The sequence below is a fragment of the Rhincodon typus genome, chromosome 9, assembly GCF_021869965.1.
Source record: "Rhincodon typus isolate 14 chromosome 9, sRhiTyp1.1, whole genome shotgun sequence".
Lineage (NCBI taxonomy): Eukaryota > Metazoa > Chordata > Chondrichthyes > Orectolobiformes > Rhincodontidae > Rhincodon > Rhincodon typus.
The window spans coordinates 15,636,506-15,663,355 of record NC_063340.1 but is presented as its reverse complement, the minus strand read 5'-3'; the positions used below and the strand labels follow the sequence as shown (position 1 = coordinate 15,663,355).

Genomic DNA, 26,850 nt, shown 5'->3' with positions numbered 1-26,850 from the left:
CTAATATTTCAAAATTTCCAGATCACTGAGCTCAACAATACCAGAACAGAGCAGGGCTAAATTCATTTTCAGTCTGACTAAGCAGCTGTACAAGTGTCTCATTTGTAACTCCAGCTTTGGCCTTGTGTGTAGTACACTTTCTTGGAATCCTAAGGCTGTAGGTTCAATTCTCACTCCAGAGGCCTGAATGGACTACAGCCCAGAGGATATAGAAGTGTTGAAAGTACCAAGGTTTTTGAACGAGGCACCAAAGGTTAAGGTGAATTTAATAGATTCCATGGCACAATGAGTTGTGTCACTCAGAGTTAATCACTCAGATGACACCACTAAATCAGATTCACCAGTCATTTCTTGAATGAGAGATCTTACTGCGCGTAATTTTGGTTGCTACATTTGCAAAAACAATTATAGTGATTATATTTCAAAAATGACTTATTGGCTGCCTGTGTGGGGGTTGCTGAGAGGATTAATGCGAATATCGATGCTTTTCTCTGCCTTAACAAACAAAACCCTGGCTGCTTTCTGACTTCTCATTCATTAATGAAAGGGCATGGCTTTGGGAGCAGCCGTATTCACCAATCAGTAAGAGACTGATTCTTTCTGTCTCCAATCTGGCACATTCTATTCCCAGGAATTTCAATCTGGCACTTGCTATTCCCAAAAATTTCAGCCTCTGTATGTTCTTTACCTACCACCTCTGCGCTTGATGAGCTCAATTTTAAAGGGCCTATCCCTATTCTTCCAGGGCCTTGTCTATCACTATCTCTGTAATCTCTTCCAATTATACAATCTGCAGAGAGCTCTGTGACCCTCCAATCTGATCCCTTACATATTCCCTAGTCCCTTCTTTGCACTGTTAGTGGTCCTGCCTAGTTCCTAAACTCTAGAATTTCTTCCTGAAATCTTTCCACCTCTCTAGTTTGCTCTCTCCTCCATGATAGCACTCCTGAAAGCCTAGACCTTTGTGTATGAAAATGGTAACCCATTTGAATACCCCATTACCTCTTGTCAAATCTTATCTGAGAACACTCCTGTGACACGGCTCGATTAACTGTGTCAAAGCCACCATGTTAAAACAAGTCAGTGGTGCTTCTCGCTGATGAGCTATGTTCTTCTGGGACTTCATTTTACCAAAGCAAGCTTCCCAATTGAACACCTCGCCACCGAACCCTCTTCTCTACTGACAGCTTAGGTGCTGCCCATCACTCCTCATCCAATAACATCGGTTGACATAAAGCACACTTGACTTCCTGGTGGGCAAGTTGGGTTTAAGGCTCTGTTTCTGCGCTGTATGAAAGGAAGATTGATTTGGAATTTTGGCCCTCAACTCCACACCAGCACCCACATCTTTACCTCAGAATGGCAACACAGGTAATGAATTTTGACCAGGATAAGGGATGGAAAACAGTTGTGTTCGAGTACAGGTGCTTCCATTTCTAGCAGCGTAGAAACGCTCCCTCTTCGATGAAGCTCAGTTAAGGTGGGCCTGTTCTTCGCCAGACCCTGATGTGACACCAGCTGGCTGTCAGTTTGGCTACAGATTGAAAAGAGGTTCAGATCCTTTCAACTGATTTTCTTTTCCCCTCTGTTGTATGTTTATTGACGTTTTTATCGTTAAGAAATCATCCTTTTAAAAGTCCAGATTTAAGACCCAGCCAGACATTACACCATGAATAGAAATAATTCATAGCAGCAGCGGCAGAGAAAGACTCAGGTAGAGAGGTTGAAGAAGTGGGAAGAGCTCCAGAAAACTATTCAACACTTCGTTAACACATTAGCCCAGGTTGTTCCAATTTGTCATAGGCGCAAACTGAAAATAGCACTGTTTGGATATGACTTCTAATTGGTTCAAGCTCTTGGCTTACAGTTCCAAACGTAGAGGAGGTGCTCCGAATGTATGGGGTTGCTTGAGTCAGGAGGCAGCCGAGAGTGGAGAAACTTAAGGGAGAGTAGATGGGTGTGTGAGTGATCAGACGATTAAGCGGGTTTAGATTTCTGGGACCTTTCCTGGCTTCGAAATCTCTCGGCTTTGCAGGTGAGGAGACCATAAAGGGGGGGAAACCCCCAAAGGAAAGTTGCCACTGTAGCTACAAAAGCGTAGAAAGGCACACACGTAATAGAGTCTTTAATGTTTGGTGGAACATCAATTCAATGTCACTTTAACAGTGTGTGTGCCTGCGGTGGAACATTACACTAGTGCCAGTGTAAAACAGCCTTTTGATTTCTGGCTGGCTGCCAACACCTTTGTAATGCTTATTAGCTCAGATGTGAAAGACTTGGGTTTGAAGTTTGATTCTGTCGTTCTCCCTGCACTCTCTCACTCGTATCCTCCTCCTCCTCCTCTTCACGCAGTGCAGTCAGTGTGTGGGTGAAGCGCTGTCATCAGTAGTGTGCGCTGTAGTACTCGTCCTCCTCTGACAGTGCGATTTTCTCTCCCTTGTAGGTTGGTCAACTGATATGAAGTGCGATCCTCCAGGCGACAGTGTCAGACTGTGACACTGAGAACTGTGTTGGCTTTGGTTTTGCTCTCCCACCCCCCACACCCCCCCCACTTTCTCTGGATGCTGGTCATGGCAATTCCACTCCATCACAAATCACCTGCGATTGCTTTGCTGCAGAAGATTCAGGCTAGTGACTTGGACACTTTTGGCAGGCAAACTCTGCAGTTACCTATAAGTGGCGATGGACCTCTGAATGAAATCTATGTGGAAAAAAACCGAGCCGGAGCAATGAACTACCCAGAAAGCGGCTACGAGTTTGCTGCAGCGGCTACCCTGTACAACCCAGCTGGTCTCGGCTACACAACCTCCAGTGACTCGCATGGCTCCAGCAACATCGGGGGGCTCCACTCCCTCAACAGCATTTCTCCGAGCCCGCTGGTCTTTTTGCAGACTGCGCCCCAGCTCTCGTCCTTTGTGGCTCATGGGCAGCAGGTCCCCTACTATGTAGAGAATGAACAGAGCAGCTGCAGCAGTTTTGGCTTGAGGGAGGCTCCCCCTTCAACCTTTTACAGGTAACGAGAAAGTACTTTATCTGTTCTCCCGACAGAACAGTTGTGGGGAGTCGGGGGAGAGGGGTGGCGGTGGGGGGTGGGTGTTACTGGTGGGAGGTTGGGATGGAGACGGCAGACCTTTTAGCTGAACCCCCCCCTCTTGAATGTTTGCAACAAAAGTCTGCTATTTGTCCCTGGAGTGTTCCTGAAATGCTATTTTTTGAGTATGACACTTCTTTACATTACTTGTTGCAACATGCGGAGTCAGATGAAAGTTTTATGAGGTGCATCTCCCTTCACTCAATGCTTGCCATGTTTAGTTTGGACTGGACGCAGTCTGTCCCTTCCACCACCCCACCACCACCAACCCCCCCCCCCCCCCCCCCCCCCCCCCACCCACTCTCCCCTTCCCCAAACATTAATCTCGCAAATGGGCTGCTTTTGGGTGTGGCCCAGATTTTACAGCCCAGACCGCTGAAGTTGTTTGCGACGTAGCTACAGTTGCTAAAATCCGTCCGTCCTAGTTGCCCATAAATCGCACTGCAGTCAAAGAATGCGAGAGCACAGTTTGAATCTCTGAACAGTTTCAACTTCCGATTGTGGCTTCTGGGCGACGTTATCTAAACTGTCTCTCTGCCTGGAGAACATTTCATCAACTTATCAGTTTCCTTGGACAAAATAGACACTGCACCTTTAGCCCTCACGAAAGGGGCAAAGAAAATCTTGGGGTTATTTTTCCACTATTTTGTATCCCTTGGGCTGGCATTGCTGCTGATCACATAGTGAGTGTAACTGTGTAGTCCAATCATTTCCCCCCCACCCACCCACCCCACCACCACATTGAAATCTGATACCATGGGCAGCTTAATTTGACCTGAATGAAAACCATACCCACAACAGGATAGAATTCCCCCACAGCCCCAAATGCATTCGGATTTAGAATGAGCACATTCCTTAGTGTGGGGGCTTTGTAACGAGTGATAAACCCTGGGAACCCTTTCATTGTCTGGCATTCCCTCGTGCTTTGAGGGAGAATGGATATACAAATTCATTCTGTGACATTAGGCAATAATATCACCGATAATTTGATACGTCCCGAATATAACTTTCCAAATAGCACTGAGGAATTCAAAGCATAGCAGAGTTTCGACGGTTCTGTGCCAGTCAAAGAGCCACATTAAATTAAATTACACTGGCAGGGAAGGATTCAGCTCTACTGTTCATGATGGCAAGAGGTGATTTGTAGCCCTGGTATATTAGACACAGGTTTTCCTATTACTGAGATTTTTCTCAACATGTTGAGACAAGCTTCATTTTACACTTACTGTGGTCACTGTTTTGATCGTGCAATTAATAGTTCGAACATGAGTCCCTGTAAGGCCAAATGTGCATTTTTCTTTTCTTTACAAACTAACTGTGATGTGAAGAGTTTTGACAATGTAGAAGAGGAGAAATTGGTTCTACTGGCAGGAGTTACAGGACACAAACTGGCAATCAAAGCAGAAGGGAGGTGAGGAGAAGATTTTTTATCAGGCAGTTATGGCCTAAAAGGTGCTGTCTGGGTGTTAGAAGCAGATCCAATAGGGACTGGCAGAAGGAAATTGGATAAATATTTGAAAAGGACAATATTGCAGGGCCAGGGGGAGGAATAATGGGTGGAAGAGGTGTGCAGGATAAACTAACTAGATAGAGAGAGCTAGCACAGGTACTGTGGTCCAAATGGTCTCTTTCTGTGTTGGAGTTTCGATGATTCACTGTCACTGTGCAGTTTCAGGCGGTTTTTCACAATGAGATCAACTCCCTGTGTTGCCTGATTTCTATTTTGTTCTCTTGTGACTCTTTGTCTACACTTTGGAATGTGTGGTGGAAATGCCCTGGTGTACCTGGGGATGGACAGAACAAGACACAATAGAAACTGGGGGCATTTGGTCCCAGCACGTACAACTGAGACAGACGGTGGATAAGGTTGAGCTATTGATTGTCAAGAGCTGGTTGAAGGGCACAACAGGTCCTCTTAGATCTGGATATGCTTCTGTAACATGATCACTTCTTTCTATTTATTTGCCTTGAACTACTCTCCTCACTATGACTTCCATCCCATGGAATTTGAGATGGTATTCTGGATCTCTCTCCTTCACTGACGCCCCCCTCCATCAGCCTTTTCACAATGAACTGGGTGAACATCAAGTGGACCTCCCCCATTGCTTTCTCCTTCTGTTCTTGTGAAGGGACACACAGCCTGGGCTTCCGAGGGCTTTCGGTGAGAACCCACTGGGACACATTCCCTCAGCCACCCTACCTTCTGGCCGGGGTAGTGAGAGACCAGCGGTGTCAGCCTGCCAAATCTCCCAAACCCTGTTGCTAAAACCCCACTTCCTCACGCTGGGTCGACTGATTACTGAAACTGTGCAGGTGATCCCAGTCTCAGTCCACATTGATGTAAGGCCTGGGGGGGGTTGGGGGGAGCGTGCATACAGGGGAATACAGATAACCACAGGTCCTCTGGGCTGGGAGTAGAGGAAGTGGGAAACAACACAGATCATCATTACCTAGTCACTATCCAGCTTCCTCTGTGTGGAATATATTGGTGTGAAGATGGGATTGGGACAAAGGCAGCCTCAGTGCTGATGCCTTGGGTGTGCCAATAGCATGCCAACACTTAACATTTTGACACGCACACAGGAAAGGGGCTCTTCACCAAGGTGCTGGTGCCACCTCACTGCACTACAAGTGGGTACGTTGTTCAATGGGAACCTCCTGATGCCTACCATTCACCTTACCTCTACCCCTCATGATTTTATAAACCTCTGTAAGCTCACTCCTCAACCTCCTGCGCTCCAGTGAAAAAGGTCCCAGCCTATCCAGCCTCTCCTTGTTTCTCAAACACTCCATTCCCAGCAACATCCTGGTAACTCTCTTCTGAACCCCCTCCAGCTTAATAATATCCTTTCTGCAATAGGGCGACCAGAACTAGACACAATACTCCAGAAGTGGCCTCACCAATGTCCTGTACAAGCTCAACATAATGTTCCAACTCCTATCCTCAAATGTTTGAGCGATGAAGGCAAGCATGCTAAATACCTTCTCAATCACCCTATCTATATGTGATGTGAACTTCAAAGAATTATGTACCTGAACCTTTAGGTTTCTCTGTTCTGCAACACTACCCAAGGACCAAACACAGGCAAATGGGACTATTTAGTTTGGAAAACCCGATTGGCATGGATACATTGGACCAAAGGATTTGTTTCCGTACTGTATGACTCTGACTCTAGAGACAATTGGTTATCTGTAACTTGAGGTAACCACTCCATAAGCATGGGGTAAACGTGAGGACCCAGACCCTCAATAAACTACAACAGTTAAAAAGGCACATCAAATCTGTGCTATTGGTGCCTTTCTGCACTTGTATTGAAATGGTTTTAATTAATAATCTTGCAATAAATAAGCATCTGCTGAAGAGTGATAACATGCAACAATCTGATACCGATTTTAAGAGTGATTCAGTTCAGCCTGAAGCTATTGTCTTCAATCTGAATGAAAAACATTACATAGACATGAGGAGTGAGTTGGCTAAGGTAGATTGAGAAACATGATAAAAAGATATCACTGTAGACAGGTAGTGACAAGCATTTTAGAGAATTAATGAATTATTTGCAACAAATAAATATTTCCTTAAGGAATAACATCCTACAGATGTGAGATTGGTGAACAAGGTAAGTTAATCATAGTGTCATATCAAAGGAAGAGGATTATAATGTTGTTGGAAAGAGTGGTCAGCCTTAGGGAGAATTTTAATTTGCACAGGATAGCTGAGAAATTGATAAAGCCAAAATAGGATAGAGGAGTAAACTATTTAGAGACCTGTGGCTGAGGTTCGACATGATCTTAATGAGGTAGGATAGTGGCAGCAACAATCACTCATTCTTCCAGTTGTTCCAGTTAAGTTCTAGACAGGAAATTCTAAACTTTACCTTCCTGCCGTGCTGTGAATTGTGGCCCTTATATCCTCAACTCATGACCATTTAACAGCCTCATCCCATTTGGGCTGCAATCATTTCAACTCCAGGCAGAATAAGAAAGATTTGGCCTGCCCAACTGGTTATCCAATGTGGCCAGGACTGTTGGTTGAGGTGTTGGGGAGCGTGGTCTCAACAGGAACAAATCTGCTCAGGGTCAGAGGGAATGGATTCAGGGCAGAGGGCAGGCCACCCCTGGGCTTGCGTTCAATCACCTCTTGGCCCTGCCATCACCTCATTGCTCCTGTCTGATTCCCCAGCCCTCCCTTCGATCTGCACCCCCCCACCACAAAACAACACTTACCTTTCCCATCGGTGATCTTCCAATCCAGAAGTCCCCGGGACTGTTGTCCAACAGTAGCCATGGTCTTCTCTGAGGTCTTCTGGAGGTGCCAGGCGCTGATTTTGGTTGGTAGGACATCCTGGTCCACAGTCTGAATGCTGTCACAGAGCTCACCACCAAGCAATCAGCTGCCTGCTCACCAGAAGTTCCAGTGGGCTTTCTTTGTGGGCTTTCTCTTCTGGAAACTGTCCTGCTCTGCTCTTAGACTCAAATTGAAAACGGGAAGGTCCCAGCCATAAAAAACCAGAAGACCAGAAGGTGCAGGAGCAGAAGTAGGCCATTCAGCCCATTGGATCCGCTCTGCCATTCAATGAGATTATAGCTGATCTGTTAACCCTCAACTCCACTTTCCACATAACGTCCCGATTTCCTTACTGATTAAAAATCTACCCACCTCAGCCTAGAATACACCTAATGATTGAACCGTTACTGCCCTCTGCAGGTAAGAATCCCACAAAGTCGCTGAGATCATGACCCCTGATCTTGAATTCTCCCACAAGGGGAAATATATACCCCGTCCAGCCCTAAGAATCTTATATGTTTCAATAAGGTCTCCCGCTCATTCCTCTTTAATCCAATGAGTGCAAGCCTCCCTTACCCAATCTCTCCTCATAAAAAAAATCCCTACATGCCCCGAATCAACTGAGTCAGAACAGATTGTAATAGTTTCTGTAGGTATATCAGTATATCGGGAGAGTAAACATGGCTGCCTTCTCCTAATGGCAAATAAGGAAATAGTAGACACGTTGAGCAAATAATTTTATCTGTGGAAGACACAAACAATGCACTTGGGAGCCAAGTGTCAAGTGAAAATGAGAAATTTAAGGGTAGTGGTGTTAGCGAAGTGGCAGTGCCAGAGAAAGCAAAAGGACTAAAATCCAATAGATTCACTGGATCTGTTGGCAGATCTCCAGAAGGAAAAAAAACCAGTAAACCTTGGGAATGACGCAAACTGGTCCAACTCTCCTTGTGCCCATCAAAACTCCAGTACAACCAGTTATACTGTGATTTAACCATTCTCCCTCTGTTGCTGGCTACCTCCTATGCTTTCAAAAGACATGCCTGCAGAAACAGTGGAGGCTGTGGTTAGGATCTTTTGAATCCCCTACAATCCAGAATGTTTCACATGAATTAGAAGGTAGCAAATGTACCCCCAATATTCAAGAAATGCGAGAGAGATAAAACACTTAGCAAGACACCTGTACAGGTAGTTCTGCTATAACACGTGTTTGGTTAACGCGAGTTGGCTGTAAAGTGATTGATGAATAATGGACACTGTTTGGATAACGTGAACTTTCTGCTGTACTGGTACAGTGATTTCCCTATAACACGATTTTCTATAGCGCGAGGTCACACAAGAATGCAATTATCATGTTATAGGAGAACTACTTGTATTGGAGGAAATGCTGTGTTTCAGGACATTGTAACAGAGCACCTAGGAAATTATATTTTGATTGGGCTGAGACAGTATTAATTTCTTTGAGGACAATTATGTTTGAAAAACTTGTTAGGGATTTTCGAGATGTAAATGAGGAGGTTGTATAAGGGGAAAATGGTGGATGTAGTGTAGTTTGGATTTTCGAAAGGGCATTCAATAAGGTGCAACACAAAAGGTGACTGCAAAATTATGATTCCTGGGACTAGGATAACATATTAATATGAATTTTCTATTGGTTAATGGACAAAGTAGGAATAAGTGGGTCGATTTGAGATAAGTGAGCTGTAGCTACTGGTGGGTTGCAATGATCAGCATACAAATCTCAGCTATTTACAAATTATACTGAAGTCTTAGATGAAGAAAGTGCGCAAATTGTTCTGATTGTACAAAGTTATTTGTTAAAGCAAGCTATGAGGATGATGTAAGGTGGATACTAAAGGGTTAAGTGAGTGGGTAACCTTACCATAGTCCTCACTCTTACCATCAAACTGAGGGAACCTGGTGAGGGGATATTGAAGGTAATGCCACCTAAAAATGAGGTGCCAATCTAGTGAAGTTGCAACACAGACTTACAGATAGAGCTGAGTGATCCTACAAATAACATTGCTCTGCAGTCCTGCCATACTGAGTTGCAAAGTAGTGGAGGAGGAGCTTAGTAACATCTACACTAAACTGTTAGCTCACTTTCTCTGATATAACAAGGTGTAGAGCCGGATGAACACAGCTGGCCAAGCAGCATCAGAGGAGCCGGAAGGCTGACGTTAAGAAGGGTCTAGCCCGAAACGTCAGTCTTCCTGCTCCTCTGATGCTGCTTGGCCTGCTGTGTTCATCCAGCTCTACACCTTGTTATCTCAGATTCTCCAGCATCTGCAGTTCCTGCTAGCTCACTTTCTCTGTCTGCTTCAGTGTGGAAGAATCATAACACACTGTGGAAACAGACCATTCAGCCCATTAAGTTCACACTGACCCTCTGAAGAGCATCGCCCAGCAACCCACCACATTCCTGTAACCTCACATTTCCCATGTCTAACTCACCTAGCCTGTGCATCCCTGGACACTATGCACAACTTAGCATGGCCAATTCACCTAACCTGCACATTTTTGGACAGTGGGAGGCTGTCCACACAAACAGTGCCCGAGGGTGGAATCAAACCTGGGTCCCTGGCACTGTGAGACAGCAGTGCTAACCACGGAGTCACTATACCACGCAGATATGCCAGTGTTTCCAGGAAGAGCATTGGCTTGGTGCTTGACGTTTGCACTTCCTGTTTTGATTACAGGGTCATTGCAGCCTGCTCTGCTTTGCTGCGTTCTTTCATGATTTCTACTCTACCTGCCTAGCTCCTCATGCAATCTCTCCGTATCCTATTTGCCTTTCAGTTCTGTCGAAAGTCTACATTTGTTCCCCTACACACCATTCACCTGCTGGTTAACTATCTCTATCTAAATATTTTGCGGTCCACTGTATTTACTTTCCTGTGTTGGATGTGATCCTATATTTCTAGCTTGGGATTTTCGCCATTTTTCTTTTGGATCAACAGTTCACTCACTGGATTGTGGCACACCATGCCTTTGATGGTTCTGGGGAGTTGGGAAGGTTGAGACAGTTCAATCGTCATTTGTCAATCGGAATTCTGTTGCCAGGATTTAAAAGGTAGTTGCTTTGCTCTGTGACAGGCATTTGGTTTCCCAGGCTTTGCTGCACAACCAATGTCAAAAACACACCGAGAACAATGGTTTTTTTACTTGATGACAAGCACATTGTTGGCACAAAGGAAGCTTTGGTTTATTCTTTTTCTTGACAAGGAAGGCATTAACCGCCCTTGTGGAGGTGGAACTGAGCTACAGAACACAGGAACAGGAGTAGGCCATTCAGCCCCTTGGGCTTGATCTGCCATTCAGCGGGATCATGGCTGATCTGTGGCCTAACTCCGTACACCTGCCTATGGATCAACTTTTGCTGTTCAAACTTTTATCTGTCTTGGATTTAAACTTAACAACTGAACGAGCAGTCCATCTAGTGACCACCAGAATTCAATGAGTGTACATAAGTATCTCCATGGAAGTGGACAGTGGGGGCAAGGTGGTCCTCTATATGTGGAGTTATGTAAGAAAGAAGTTAACAGCAATCTTAATGTGTGGCATAAAGGACAGGAAAGGTTGGCCGAGGTGGTGCCTTTCTGAACCAGATGTTAGGACATAAGGGGTTAAATTATCTTTATGAGTGAATGTGAGCATTTCCTTGAATTTAGAAGCTTGGAGACTGACCTGATCAAGTCATTCAAAGTAATAAAAGGATTTAATAGGCTAACTAGAAACATAGTTTCCTGTGCAGGGCAAGTTCAGAACAAGCAACATCATGGTAAAACTAGAGCCAGGCCCTTCAGGGTGAAACTAATAAGCACTGTTTAACACAACGGATACAGGGATTCCAGAACTGCCTTCCCCCTTAAAGTTGTGGAGACTACGTTAAGTCTGAAGGAATAGCTTTTTGTTAAATCAGTGTATCAAAGAGCAAATGTGGGGGGTTGGAGTTAAAACCAGCCATGACCTGATTGAGATAACAAGGTGTACAGCTGGATGAACACAGCAGGCCAGGCAGCAGCAGGAAAGCTGACGTTTCGGATCTGGACCCTTCTTCATTTCTGAAGAAGGGTCCAGACCCGAAACGTCAACCTTCTTGCTCCTCTGATGCTGCCTGGCCTGCTGTGTTCATCCAGCTCCATACTGTGTTATCTCAGACTCCAGCATCGGCAGTTCCTACTATATATGCATGATCTGATTGAATTGTGGGAACAGACTCAAAAGACAAAATGGCCACTCTTCTGTCCATTAATTTCTTAGCTATTCTGGAGCTGTTTGTTCAAATTATTTTGGTTTAAAGGAAGAGAATGAAAGAGATTTGTATTTTAACATTGTTCTCCTTTCTCCTACTCTATTAAATGCTGCAGGTCATGCCTCACAAGCCTTCCTGAATTCTTTGAGGATGTGACAAAACACATTGATGAAGGCAGAGCAGTGGATGTGGTGTATATGGATTTTAACAAGGCATTTGATAAGGTTCCCCATGGTAGGCTCATTCAGAAAGTAAGGAGGCATGGGATTCAGGGAACTCTGGCTGTCTGGATACAGAATTGGCTGTCCAGTAGAAGACAGGGGGTGGTAGTAGATGGAAAGTATTCAGGCTGGAACTCGGTGACTGGTGGTGTTCCGCAGGAATCTGTTCTGGGATCTCTGCTCTTTGTGATCTTTATAAATGACATGGATGAAGAAGTGGAAGGGTGGGTTAGTAAGTTTGCCGATGACATGAAGGTTGGTGGGTTGTGGATAGTGTGGAGGGCTGTTGTAGGTTGCAACAGGACATTGACAGGATGCAGAGCTGGGGAAAGAAGTGGCAGATGGAATTCAATCCAGAAAAGTGTGAAGTGATTCATTTTGGAAGGTCGAATTTGAATGCAGAATACAGGGTTAATGGCAGGATTCTTGGCAGTGTGGAGGAACAGAGAGATCTTGGGGTCCATGTCCATGGATCCCTCAAAGTTGCCACCCAAACTGACAGGGTTGATAAGAAGGCATATGGTGTGTTGGCTTTCATTGGCAGGGGAATTGAGTTTAAGAGCCACGAGGTTATGCTGCAGCTCTATAAAACCCTGGTTAGACCACACTTGGCATACTGTGTTCCGTTCTGGTCGCCTCATTATAGGAAGGATGTGGAAGTTTTAGAGAGGGTGCAGAGGAGATTTACCAGGATGCTGCCTGGACTGGAGGGGCAGGTCTTATGAGGAAAGGTTAAGGGGGCTAGAGCTTTTCTCATTGGAGTGAAGAAGGACGAGAGGTGACTTGATAGAGGCGTACAAGGTGATGAGAGGCATAGATTGAGTGGATAGCCAGAGACTTTTTCCCAGGGCGGAAATGACTATTACGAAGGGGCATAATTTTAAGGTGATTGGAGGAAGGTATACGAGAGATGTCAGAGGTAGATTCTTTACACAGGGAGTGGCGCGTTCATGGAATGCACTGCCAGGGGTGGTAGTAGAGTCAGATACATTAGCGACATTTAAGCGACTCTTGGATAGGCACATGGATGATAGTTAAATGAAGGATATGCGTGGTAGCTTGATCTTAAGGTAGGATAATAGGTCGGCACAACATTGTGGGCTGTACTGTGCTGTAGTGTTCTATGTTCTATGTTCACAAATAGCCATCCCACTCATTCATAGAGTCCATTCCTATTTGGGATGTGTCTAGATGATCTATGTCTGGAGCTATAAATCTTTTAAACCTCAGGTGAAGAGTGAATGGGTTTACGTTTTGATCCTCCACTTGCATTTTCTATAGGATTGGATTTGCTTTTAGAGAAAAGAGGTTCTACAGGACATAGGCAGGCGAGCAGAAATTGCAAGCAATGCAGCAGATAGAATTTAATGCAGAGGAGTGGGCGATGATGCATTTTGTCAGAAGAGATAGGGAGAGCTTTATAGACTTAAGGATGGAGTCATAAAGCATGTACAAGACAGAGGGATCTGGCGGTTCATGTATGTGTTACTTGGAGATGGAGGGACATTTGATAGAGGATTACAACAGCAAAGACATTTTTCTGAAACTTTCTGAAACTTTCATAAGGCCACAACTAGAGCGCCGCATTCAGTTTAAGCCATGACAATTTAGCAAGGATGTGAGCATCCTTGAAATCACACCAAACTTTAGGCATTATGTTCTGAGCTTGGAAAGCATAGAGTGGTTAATTACAACTAATACTCTGTCCATTGTGAACAGCTCAAAGGATGTGCTGTTCGGTATGATCACTCAATCATTACATACCTGGTATCACTGAAATTCTAATACCATATTGCACATTAATATGGTAGCAAAACATTTTTTTGGCCTGATGGCAGCATCTTGTATTTGAAAATACCACTCATGTTGCTGTTGAATGGTTTACCCATTGCACACATTTTTGAGAAAATTTATTTTCCATGGTAATTTGAGGTAAAATGCACGTTTTTCAGGTCGACAAGTGGCAGTCTTAAGCCTATTAATGAGTATGTATGATAAATAGTGGTAATGATCTGACCAGTGTAAATTAATCACATTTACCTATGATTTCACAATTGGGCAGCCCTTGCTGAACAATCTTGACTGTGCTAAGAACTTCCCAAACAACCATTGTAAGATGATCAGTTGGGCTCATAAGGTGCCGCATTTATGCTTGTTAGAAGCCACATATACTCGTGCTGAGGAACCAGACTTCTGCAGGACACAAGAGTCTGTAGAGGTATTGTGGCTTTTCTGAACTAAACAAAAGCATGCTGAGGGCAATAACTCCCTGGTACATTATTCATGGTTCGACAAATCAGAAGCGACTTGGCAACGAATCAGAACTCTTTCTCATGCAGTATAAATTTTTGTTATCTTTGAAATTTAGCATTCTTGCATCTATTCTGACGAGTGCAAATTGAAAACCTTCAATGACATGTCTCTGTTTTCAGCAACAGATGTTCTGATAGAATCAGAATATAATAGTTTAAAATAATTGACATGTTTAAAAACCGGGACATGTTTACAATGTCATATGATAGCTATTTAGAACATAATGCCTAATGTTTGATGTGATTTCAAGAATGCTCACATCCTTGCTAAAGTGTCATGGCTCGAACTGAATGCAGTGTTCTAGTTGCGGCCTTACGAATGTTTCAGAAAGTTTCAGAAAAATGACTTTGTTGTTGTACTCCGCTCTCAAATGTCCCTCCATCTCCAAAGATCCCTCTGTCTGGTACATGCTTTATGACTCCACCCTTAAGTCTATAGAGCTCTCCCTATCTCTTCTGCCAAAGTTTATCACCACTCAATGCATTAACTTCCATCTGTCTTCACACACAATTGTGAATCTGTGGGAGTTTTCATTTGTACATTCATGGGAAATGGGCACTGCTGGTAATGCCAGCATTTATTGGCAATCCCTAACTGCCCAAGAGAAGGTGGTGATGAGCTGCCTTCTTGAACCACTGTAGTTTGTGGAGTTTAGGGACACCAACAGTGTTGTTAGGAAGTGAGATGCAAGACTTCAACTCAGTAACAGCGAAAGAACAGTGATATATTTCCAAATCAGAATGATTTGTGGCTTTGAGGGGAATTTGGAGGTTGTGATGTACCATTGGACCTGCTGCCCTGGTCTTTGTAGGTGCTGACTTTGCAGGTTTAGAAAGTGCTGTCAAAGGGAGCTTGATGAGTTACTTCTTGTAGATGGTACACATTGTTGCCACTATGCAAGTGGTGAAGGGCATTTTGAAGTAGTGGATGTGGTCCCAATCAAGCGGGCTGCTTGGCCCTGAATGGTGTCAAGCTTCTTGAGTATTGTTGGAGTTGCACTCATCCAGGCAAGTGAAGAGTATTCTACCATACTCCTGACTTGTGCCTTGTAGGACTGTACTGGGGAAACAAAAGGTGCATTACTTGCGACATAAGTTCCTAGCTTCTGACTTGGTCTTTTAACTGCAGCATTTATATCCAGTTCATTTTATGGACAATGGTATTCCCCCAGGATGTAGTTGTGGATGATTCAGCAATGGAAATTCCATTGAATATCAAGGGGCAATGTTTAGATCCTCTCCTGCTGGAGATGGTTATTGCCTGGCATATGTGCAATACAAACATTACTTGTCAGCCAAAGCCAGGATTGTCCAGGTCTTGCTGCATTTGAATATGAACTGCTCTGGCATCTGAGGAGTTGTGAATGGTGCTGAACGTTGTGCGATCATTGGCAAACATCCCCACTTCTGACCTTATGATGAGGGAAGGTCATTGACGAAGCAGCTGAGGATGGTTGTGCCTAGGACGCTGTCCTGAGGAACTCCTGCAGAGATGTCCTGGAGCTGAGAGTGACTGACAGCCAACAATCATGACCATCTTCTTTGTGATGGGTATGATTCCAACCAACAGAGAAATTTCCTCTTGACTGTCATTGACTCCAGTCTTATTAGGGCTCCTCAGTGCCACGCTCAATCAAACACAGCTTTGATGTCAGGCACAGTCACTCTCACCTCACCCCTGGAGTTCAGTTCTTTCGTCCATGTTTGGCCCAAGGCTGTAATGAAGTCAGGACTGAGTGGCTCTAACAAACTGAGTGTCAGACAACAGGTTAATCCTCTGCAAGTGTTGCTCGATGGCACCATTGACAATTCCTTCCATCACTTTGCTGATGATTGAGAGTAGACTGATTGTATGGTAATTGGCTGGGTTGAATTTGTCTTGTTATTTGTGGATGGGACATACCATGAGCAATTTCCCACTCTGCTGGGTAAATAATAGACTTTGTAGCTGAACTGGAACCGCTTGGCTAGGGACACGGTTAGTTCTAAAGCACAAATCTTCAGTATTATTGATGGAATACTGTCATGGCCATTGAGCATTCCAGTGCTTCCAATTGTTTCTTGATATCACATGGAGTGAATCGAATTGGCCGAAGACTGGCATCTTTGATGCTGGGGAGCTCAGAAGGAGGCCAAGATGAATCAGCCATTTAGCACCTTTGGCTGAAGATAGTTGTAAATATTTCAGCTTTGTCCTTTGCCCTGATATTTCCTTTGCCGAGATAGTGTAAACCCTTCACTTCCTGTTAGCCATTAAATTGTCCACCACCATTCACAACTGGATTTGGCGGAACTGCAGAGCTTTGATCTGATCCATTGGTTTTTCAAGTCACTATGGCATTAGTGGTTGAGGTAGAAACTACGTCCATATTCAAAATTTGATTGGAAATGTGAAAGCAAAGGTGCTGAGGAGATATGGGAACAGAGCAAATAAATGTGTTTAGACTAGACTATTTTGTTGTGAGGAGGGTAAACACCAACATGGGCTAATTGAGATGAACAATTTGTAATTTTGGAAGAGTTTTGATGGAGTTTAATGGGAGAAACCATTTGACAGACAGGATGATTAGTAATCAGGAGTCATACATTTATAGCAATTGGTCATAGAATCCACAGCAATATGCTGACAATTTCCTTTATGTGGTGTGTTGGTACAATGTGGAACATATTGCTGCAATTATCTTGCTTCTAGCCATGATGCAAGCATAGATTCCATTGTGTTCTCTTCAGCTGAGGGGGATGATTGAGTCCCTCCTTTTTAAAACCTCTCAGTCAGCCACAAAAGATATTTTTGTTTCTTTTTTAGCATGGAACTATCACAGTTCATTAAAGTTGGTTAACCAGATTTTGAAAAAATGAAGGAGAGCCAAGCCCAAGGTATATTTAGGTGATAGGGCATGAAGTTTTGTTACGTATTAAACTTGAGAACAAGTAAATGTGACATTAGATACAGACACAAACACAAGGTAATAACTCAAAAGATGGAGGAGAGCAGCAGAGAGTCTATACAGACAGGATGGTACCAGCAGTTGCAGGTCAGAGACTTTTTAAAGATTCCTTAAGCTGCAAGAGTGAAATCTGGGTCCTAACAGTTGTCCTGTTCCCTCAGAAGTCACGAAGCTCACATATAACCTTGATTTCTCAGTGAGCAATGGATTTTCCAATTTGCTTTTGAACCAGGCACTGACTTTTGAGGTGTAGAGAGAGAGGCAGAGATAGCATCTTCCAGTTCTTGCTCAGAAACCCATTTTTCCTGGTCTCTGTTCTGCTGCTCTGAAGCAGCTGTTAATCAAGGTCCATTTGGGTATTCCTGACTCTACTTCTAAGCTGAATACTCCACAGATAACCTTTCATATCAATGATAAACTTCCAAAAAATGGTATGAATCATTGGGAGACACAGATCTAAGTTTCAGTGTCTTTTATAACTATGTTAACTTTGGCTTAAACTGCCCATGTTCACTGATGGGCTTCTTGAGCTTGACTCAACCTGGTCAGGTGACCACAGCAGCCATGTTAGGTCACTATTTCTCCTCTATTAATCCATTTTTAGCCCATGTAGGTATTCGAATCAGTTGAATGCTGATAGTCCATTTTTTATGACTCTAAAAACAGTAACATTCATACTTGAGATGGAAACATGAGTGGGACTTGAAAAAACAGGAACTAACTGGATAGCTCTTTCCAAGTGCTGGCAGCAGCACAATGGGCCAAATGGCCTCATATGGTGTTGTGAAAATTGATAATATCTTCTGCCGATTTGTGTAATAATTTTTACCTGTCATTTCCATTTAATTTAGGGCTGTTTCACTGTTACGTCACAATGCTTCTTGGCCGCAATGATAAATCCATTCAAAATTGGGCAAAAGTTGAACAGCAGGAGGTCAAGACTTACAAAATTAAACAGCAGTGCCCAGGTCCGGATTACCTACAAGCTGGAGTCTTAAAACAGTGAACGGTGCAGATCAGGGATACGTTTACTGTAATCTTCCAAAATTCCTGTGATTCTGGAAGGATCCCAGGGAATCGGAAAATAGCAAATGTAACAACTTTATTCAAGAAAGGAGGGAGGCAGAAAACAGGAAACCATAAGTCATCTGTCATAAGGAAGGTTCTGGAATCCATTATTATCGAGGTTATGGCAGGATGCTTAGAAAATCACAATGTAATCCGATAGAGCCAACACTGCTTTGTGAAAGAGATTCTGGACTGGATTTTACATTTTTTTTTGGCCAAGTGCCTGTTGTGTCAAGCGTTTTAGAGGAGTTTTCATCATGAGGCTGGCAAGTTTCCTCACTGTATCTTATAAAACTCGCCTCATTAAATACCCATCCTGCTCTTAAGGTGAATCTCTTACCTGATCCTGGCATCATCTTACCACACCCCGTTCCCAGAACAACTCACCACTCAGCAGATGTCTGCCAGAAGACCAGCAAACCATGCCATCTTTATGAGGCCCACTGTGCGCCTGGACAATCATTGGCAATCTGGAATTGTTCCTCGCTGGCATTATGATGGCAAAGCAGCCATAAATCCACACCCCTCATGGCCAGCATGGCTGACACTTCCTTGCACAATCCCATTCTCTCACCCTAGTCGCCATTTAACCACCAGGCCAAACGCTTTATCTGTCCTTAGTTACGTTACATTTAAGCACTCTATCTATGTCACTGTTACCCTGACCCCAATGCCCACCTGGAATATGCACAGCTTGCTACTGTCCAGTAGGGGAACATCAGGCACAGGCAAGTAAGCAGACAATTCCAAACAGGAGTTTTTATTTACAGACAGCACAAGTAGTCACAAACAAAACGAGTAGAGGCTGTAGTTCTTCCCAAAATGCTGACATGGGGAGCAAGGACTAATCTACAGTTAATGATGGTCTGCTTTGCTCAGGAACCAGGTGTCTACCAGGTCCTGTTTGGCTAGATGCACCCAACTTGGCTGAGATCTGTCACGTGGAAGGAGAGATTCTTCTGCCTCAATGTCCTCATCCTCCTCAGAGAAAGACTGCTCCCATTCTCCTGATTCCTCAGCACCCAACACGTCACCACCTTGCTTACTCCGATTATGCAGAGCATACTATGCCAGAATGGTGAGGTACATTTTGTCTGGACTACAATGGAGGAAACCCCTCCCCAATACCCCCACCCCCTTAGACTGCTCCAAGTTGCCGAACTGCGTCTTCAGTAGCCTCATTGTGTGCTCTACCACAGCCCTGGGCACAGCCTCCATGCCAACTTGGTGATGCTTGGACTGAGTGACCACCACATTACACAAAAGGGAGAGCCCTGCGCTCCAATCCCTTTCCTTTTCCAGACCCACATTAATCATTCACTTTTTCATTACATTCAGTAGAGCCTATTATGGTGAAGTGAGCTGCTCTTCATCCCAAACCACCTTTGGAGGTTTCACAGACAGGAAGCTTTTGGCCAGCTGTCACCTCATTTTAAGTCATTGCTGCTAATTTCTGTATCATTGAGACAGCAATGTTTGATTCGCAAGCATCAAAGGCATGGTGTAAATCACCTTTGACCCATATGTGAAGCCTAAGCACGTTCACTCTGCAGGCATTCGATAAAATCATTGGAAATGAAATGTAGCTTGAGTTTGCAAACACATGCTTCATGTATCCGCCCCTTTGATGTTGCAGTGTCAAATAGATGTGGATCCTGCACTTTTGCCCATCAAAGTGACACTGACTCAGCCGATCCTGGAACTTGTCCAAGCCACTTCCAGATGCTGTAGCATCGAGAGAAAGGCAAGTGTTGGCAGGGAAGGCGGCTCACGATGGATACCATTATCATCAGACTTCACTGGTTGCCAGGTACACCTTCAGTGCCTCTATGTCCCATTTTTCTACGCATGACCCCAACAGCCCATTTCTACTTATCCTTCCAATGTGGAGAGCCACTATGTTGAGCTTTGCCTGTAATTGTCCTCCCTGCCCAATGAACCATGGCATTACATCTTAAGGATGCCCACCCCGATCCTTTACTCTCTGCCTATAGAGGTCATGGTGGTGGTCCCTGTCAATAGCTCGACTTGAGTTTCTCCCATCACCAGCCTTGTCCCCACCTCTATACATGCCTCTGCCTTCTTCTCCCCAGCCTTGACTCCCCCACTCCTTTTGGCAGTGAGAGACCCACTACTCCGACTGGCTTCCCTTGCACCCTCCTCAGTGATCAATGCACGAGTCCCCAGGACTGTATTCCCCCAGAACTCCAACTGACTTTGATTGAGCAGTCCCTAGATATGACTGAGCAGTCCCTTGATGACTGTATCTGACTGCGAATACACATTCCCCTTTCTGCTTATGATGGCCCTACACAACTGACCATTATCTGGACTCCAGTTGGACATATCCCCTGACCATGCTGTGACCAAGCCCCTGGACTGTGTGCAAGTTGTGGCTATGACTGACAGGACCAGGACCCTTGATTGACAGCATTCCCTTCTCTGCATCCTGGAGAGGACTGAGGACTAAACTCCACCCTCTTTCTAATCTGGCCATTTGGTTCAATGAATATGCAGTGTTCTGCTGCACAGGCAACTGGCACATGCACTTAGCGTTAGATTGACGTCTCTATGTGCTGTAAAGCAATGTGACACCCATGCTAGACAGATCCCTGCTGACAATCAGCCTGTCTGTGCATCTGTGGAGTGGAGAACATCAATACTGACAGCCTTTGGCTCTGGTTGAAGTGCCAACATGCTAACAGGCATGGCATGGCGTGGATGGTGTGAGCATTCGAGGAGGCACTAAATGACTGAGAAATCAGTGAGTGTTAAGGGAACAAGCAAGCAACCCTGAGATGCAACCACGAGCTGGTCACTTGCCCTTGTGTCTAAAGCGTCCTTGAAACTGCATTTCATTGCTAGTTGTTCGCACGCCCTGCAATGTAAGACTGTACTTCCTAAGCAAGTGGATATGAGGTGTTGGCAAATGTCGGATGCCAGTATCTGTGGATGTGGCTGCGTGCAGCTGGTGCACATGGATTGTGCCCTGAGATGCTGTTTGGCAGTGAATGCCTTGGAGGCTGTTTGGGGCCAGCAATGAGCTGAAATCAGCGGGTACCCGCCTTGAATTCTCAATCTCCAATTTGTTCGGTTTGTTTGGTAAGGTAGGAAGCTGAGGCACTTTGTGTCATTAAACACTGTACAATCACCCTTAATGGAGAACTCAGTGCTGCTTAGAGAGGAATTCATGTTGCCACTTGCCAGATACGTAAAAGACACAGTGAGCTGCACCCAGACATTGAGATGAGTCTCATCTGATTTCTTGCAGGATTCTGCCACAAATCACACTCCAGCCTACATCATTCAGGCCCCTATAAGATTCTTCCTATTGTATTTAATTCATCTACTAGAGTTTTTTTGACAAAGTAGCATTCGCAGTACATAGAGGATAGAACATAGAACAGTACAGCACAGTACAGGCCCTACGTACACTCTGTTGTGCTGAACTTTTACCCTAATCCTAAATTATATCTAACCTCCACCCCTACCTTATACTATCATCCATATGCCTATCTAATAGCTGCTTAAATGCCCCTAATGAGGCCGACTCCACTACCCTCTCCGGCAATGCATTCCATGCCCCTACCACTCTGAGTAAAGAACCTACCTCTGACGTCTCCCCTATATCTACCTCCACTCACTTTAAAACTATGCCCCCTCGTAATAGCTACCTCCACCCCAGGAAAAAGTCTCTGGCTGTCCACTCTATCTGTACCTCTGATCATTTTGTACACCTCTATCAAGTCACCTCTCATCCTTCGTTGTTCTATAGATGTAATGAGCTTAAATTTCCAAGAGAAATTTGATAAGGTACCAGATCTAAGGTTAGTACATAAAATAGAAGCACATGGTACAGTGTGCAACATATTAATATGCATGATGGATTTGTTAATTAACAGAAGCTAGAGATATGGGATAAATGGATAATTTGGTTTGGCAGAATGCAATTAGCACGCTGCCATAGGAATTAATATGGGGTCTTTAACTATTGACAATCTATACCGATTGTTTAGATCAGGGGACCAAACATGTGGTAGCCATGTTTATCAATGACATCAAGATAGATAGGAAATTTTGTTGTCAAGAGAAAGTAGAGGGTCCGCAAGGGGATATAGGGAGGTCAAATGAATGACGCAAGGTCTGGCAGGTGGAATATAACCTGGGTAAGTAGAAAGAATAGAAAAACAGCATATTATTTAATGAAGAGGAAATTGCAGAACTTGTGGGTGTAGTACTGAGGGATCTGGATATCCTGATACGTTGGTATGTGGGTACTTGTGATTTGGAAGGCACCTGGGATGTTGTTGATTGTTGCAAGGAGAATAGAAAAGAAGATTACTTCAATGGTACAAGGTGGTATGCAGACCACATCAGGAGTACGGTGTGCAATCTGTATCTCGTTATTTGCAAAAAAATATAATTGCTTTGGAAGCAGTTCTGAAAAGGTCCACTCAACTCATTCCTGGAATGATAGGCTTATCTTATAAGGATTGGTTGAACAGGCCTTAAACCCATTGGAAAAAAATGAGAGGTGATCTTATTGAAACATAATATCCAGAGGGAACTGGAGAGGGTGGATACATGGAGGATGTCTCCTCTTGTGGGAGAGTCTAACACAAGGGGACATAATTATGAATAAGAGATCACCCTTTTAAGGCAGATGAGGACTCTTGTTTTCTCTCTGAAAGACTTGTTAGAGTGTGGAATTCTCTTCCCCAGAAAGAAGTGGAGATTGGATTATTTCATTTATCCAGGCTATGTTACACCAATTTTTGATAGACAAGGAAATCGTGGGTTGTGGTGCGCAGACAGAAATGTGGGGTTGAGAGTCAACGGTCTCCTTAAATGCTGGGGTGCACTGGATGGACCAAATGGACTAGGCTTGACCCTGTGTTCCTACGTAACAGATTGATTCATGTTCCAGCAACATGTTGGGTGTGAGATGGGAACACCGTCCCGGGGGACTTGTTGCATTTGCTCAGGCGCTGTGTCTCACCCTGTCCTTCCACTCTTGCTGTCCTTCCACAGAATTAACAGTGACAACAGACGCCAGCGAGTGAACGATCACCTCTCCAGCACCAGCGAGCAAAGCAGCCCGTCTGCGGGCACATTAGAATCCAGCAAGGAGACACGGTACTGTGCGGTGTGCAGTGATTACGCCTCGGGCTATCACTATGGAGTCTGGTCATGCGAAGGCTGTAAAGCCTTTTTTAAGAGAAGCATTCAAGGTAACGAGCTGGCTATAATCTATCGGTACCTACTTGTCATGGTAACAGAGGAATGAGAAGGACAGCCAGTTTGCTCAATCTTACCTGTGTCATTTTGTAGAAGGTTTGTTTGTGTTGGATAAATCAGGATGTGTTTCCATTATTGTCCAATTGCAGCCATTGCCTTGACAACAGCCATAATCATAGCCACTGATCAGCCATTAGCAAATCCCATTGAGTACTGTTTTCATTATGATGTTACACAGCGGTGTTTGCTTGGCAAATTGATTTCCCCGTGTTTAATCATGGTCTGACTAACGTTCTTTAATGGAGACCTTGGCTTTCAGACTCGATTTCACACGCGAGCCTCACAGAATCCGAATGTTGTGAAGACAAGGATGATTTCTGAAATTGCTGATGCTTTTTGCATTGAGTCGAACTGCGTGGCCCAACAGGCACGGAGTAATTGTTGAACAATCTTCGCAGCAAGTGATTTGTAGTGCAGGAAGGAGTTGTTTCTCAGGAAGGATTGATTGTTTGGTGCTCCCAATTTTTCTTACTCTGTTCACCACATTCTGTGCAAACGTCTGCTGCTCAGGGTGTACTCATGTTCCATTTATAAAGTGCAGAAATTTCTCTCCAGAACTACGTCTAGACCTGTTATTCTGTCACCCCCTGTCCTCACCAAGTTATAGAATCATAGAATCCCTAGTGTGGAAACAAGCCATTCAGTCCAACAGCTCCAAGGAGCATCCCACTCAGGCCCATTCTCCCAACCCTGCATTTCCCATGTCTAACACAACTAACTTAAACATCCCTGGGCACTATGGACGAGTTAGCATGGCCAATTCACCTACTAGCTCCTGCACCAATTTGAAATTCTCATCATATCTGGCCAAAACATTGAATGTTTTCAAGAAGGAGTTTGATCTATTTCTTGGGGCCAAAGGGATCAAAGGATATGGGGAGAAAATGAGAACAGGGACTGAGTTCAACAATCAGCCATGATCATATTGAATGACGGAGCAGGCTCGAAAGCCTGAATAGCCTACTCTAATTTTCTATGTCTATGTATTTGTGTCGATCTGGATCTTTAATCCCTTCATGGCCACTGTGCGCCACATCTTCTTCCCGACCTCTGATCTCACCACATTTCACTCACTCCAGTCTCTTTCTTAAAAAGTAACAACTGTTGTCAGATTGTGAGGAGGTGAAAATTTGTTGTCCATTTCAGGTTGCAATGAAAATAGGAGCAGAAGTAGATCATTCAGCGCTTTGAGCCCACTGTGCCAAATCAGCACCCTGTTCCTGCTTTCAATCCATCCCCTTTAGACGTAAAGTTCGATACAGTTCCTTTCTGGAAAACTAGAGAAGTTGGCACTGAGATTTCTAGTTGGAAACAGTTGCAGCCATCAGAGGGAGAGGTGGAATTCTACAGGCACGGTCTTGTGGAGGTGACTGTCTGGCTGTTGGCTGAAGGGCTGAGAGAGAACCTGCTGTCACCTCTTTTCAGGGTCTAGCTCCTCTCAGGGACCGAAAGGCGGAGACTGCTGCCTGTACGACACCCAACCTAAGGGCCCGTATTGTTGCTGGATCGCAGTACTTAGGCAGACTTCATTGTGAAGGAGGTGGGATGGGGGAGAAATACCGTCCCGCCTGATGACTTGCATCCAGCCAGAGGGCAGGGAGGTCATAGGATTGCAGTCAACATCTGGGATGGCCTGGTGGCTCAGCAGTTAGCACCGCAGGCTCATAGCAGCAGGAACATGGGTTCAATTCCAGTCTCGGGCATCTGTCTGTGTGGAATTTGCACATTCTCCCTGTGTCTGTGTGGGTTTGTTCTGGTTTCCTCCCACAGTCCAAAGACATGTGTCTTAGGTGGATTGGCCATGGGAAATTGTGTAGGCTAGGTGGGTTAGCCATGGGATATACAGGGTTGGAGTTGGTCTGGATCAGATGCTCTTTGCAGGTTGGTGTGGGCTGAATGGCCTGCTTCAATGATCTGAAACATTCATCAGTTAAATCCAACATGAGTAACTCAGCTAAAAAAAATCATCTTTTGCATATTGTAAAAGCTAAGCTTCGCTTCGAGTAACTCAAAAAATCTCTGAAATGAAGATTTTTGTCTTGCTGTAATTAAATGGGACAACAGGCTGTCTGGTCCTCTCCTGCTCCTCCATTTCATAATCAAATTATTTGAATTCAGGCACCATATTATCACTGTCTGATTGCTCTGACAAGTTTAGCTTTTTTTTCTCTCTGTTGACAGGTCACTCTAATGGTGAGTTAATTTCCTTTCTCAGTCTTCCACACTGTAGCATAAATTTTACAGCATTCAATACTGAGTTTCACGGTTGTGATTTTTCTCAATGTGCTCCCACAGCGTACACTGCACCAGCATTTGGGTTTGGGGTAATCCTAATCCTAATCGTAATGCTAAATGCAATAATTATCCTTATTCTGTTGACACATCTTGTTTGAGTCATTGATATTTTTTCACTGTAACACTGTGCAGCTCAGTGAAGTGTCCATAGTTATGACCGAGCACTTGCCTTTCTTTTTGGAATTCACATTGATGAGGCTTCTACAGCAAGCAGCTTCATTCTAGTAGAAATAAAGGAAAATAAAATTGCGGTCTTAAAGTTCTTTGCACCTCACGAAGAATATTCTGGAAATGCAGTCACTGTTGTAACATAGCAGGCAAAGTTCCCAGAAACAGCAATGTGACAATGAGATTGCCTGTTTCTCCTTTTAAGAGATCACTGTGCCCAGGACACAAGGAGAATGCCTTTGCTTTTCCAATAGTGCAATGCGGATTTTCTCTGGCTTCTGGCATCTCCAGGAAGTGGAGTCCCCTTGGTTGAATGAAATCAGCTGATGGATATAGTAACCAGAGGCAAGGCTAAGACATTGCAATCTGACCTGATGCATTTGGATCAATGCCACATTTGGGGTTCTTTATTGTTTGAAACAGGTGCTAGAATGTAGCAGGTAGCAGAGTTAAACCATGCAGTGTAGCTGCATCCGTTGCAAACTCCAACACCAGTGAAGTTACTCATTATAATCCTCCGAGCAATTTCTATACGTTGTGTAAATCTCTACAACAGCGAGACTGGTCCTACCTGATGGACAGTGAAACCATTGGACAGTGATTTTAACATTGGCTGTTGCCCAATGACTCAGTATAAAGAGCGACCAGGATTTGACATAAAAGTACAAGCCTCATGCGGTGCTGAGATGGGCTGATGTTTGTCGATTCCAGCATTTCAGGATTAACTGATGTAACCAGTTTGAGAGGCTGGCAGGGTTGTGGAGGCCATTGTTCCAGTAGGAATTTACTTCACACAATGCTGAAGGAGTAATAAGATTGATTTGTTCATGGCAATGCAGTCACTGTTGTTAGTAGAGATGAGATAGCTTGTCTGACCTTGATGTGGGAGAGAACAGCTTGTGTGCCGGACGA

The 26,850-nt window shown here is 44.3% G+C and overlaps 1 protein-coding gene across 2 annotated transcripts in view; it reads left to right on the top strand.

Annotated features, from left to right (window-relative positions):
- The first annotated feature begins 1,940 nt into the window (after positions 1-1,940).
- The window catches only part of esr1 (estrogen receptor 1), a 252,890-nt gene continuing 227,980 nt past the window's right edge, over positions 1,941-26,850 (top strand). Inside the window, exons 1-3 of one of the 2 annotated variants that reach the window (XM_048600892.1) lie at positions 1,941-2,035; positions 2,444-3,013; positions 23,209-23,408. In XM_048600892.1, the coding sequence (XP_048456849.1) occupies positions 2,562-3,013; positions 23,209-23,408 (652 nt within the window). In that variant the 5' untranslated portion in view covers positions 1,941-2,035; positions 2,444-2,561. Of the gene's footprint in view, positions 2,036-2,380; positions 3,014-23,208; positions 23,409-26,850 lie in introns of those variants that run through there. The other variant, XM_048600891.1, reaches the window with a different exon arrangement.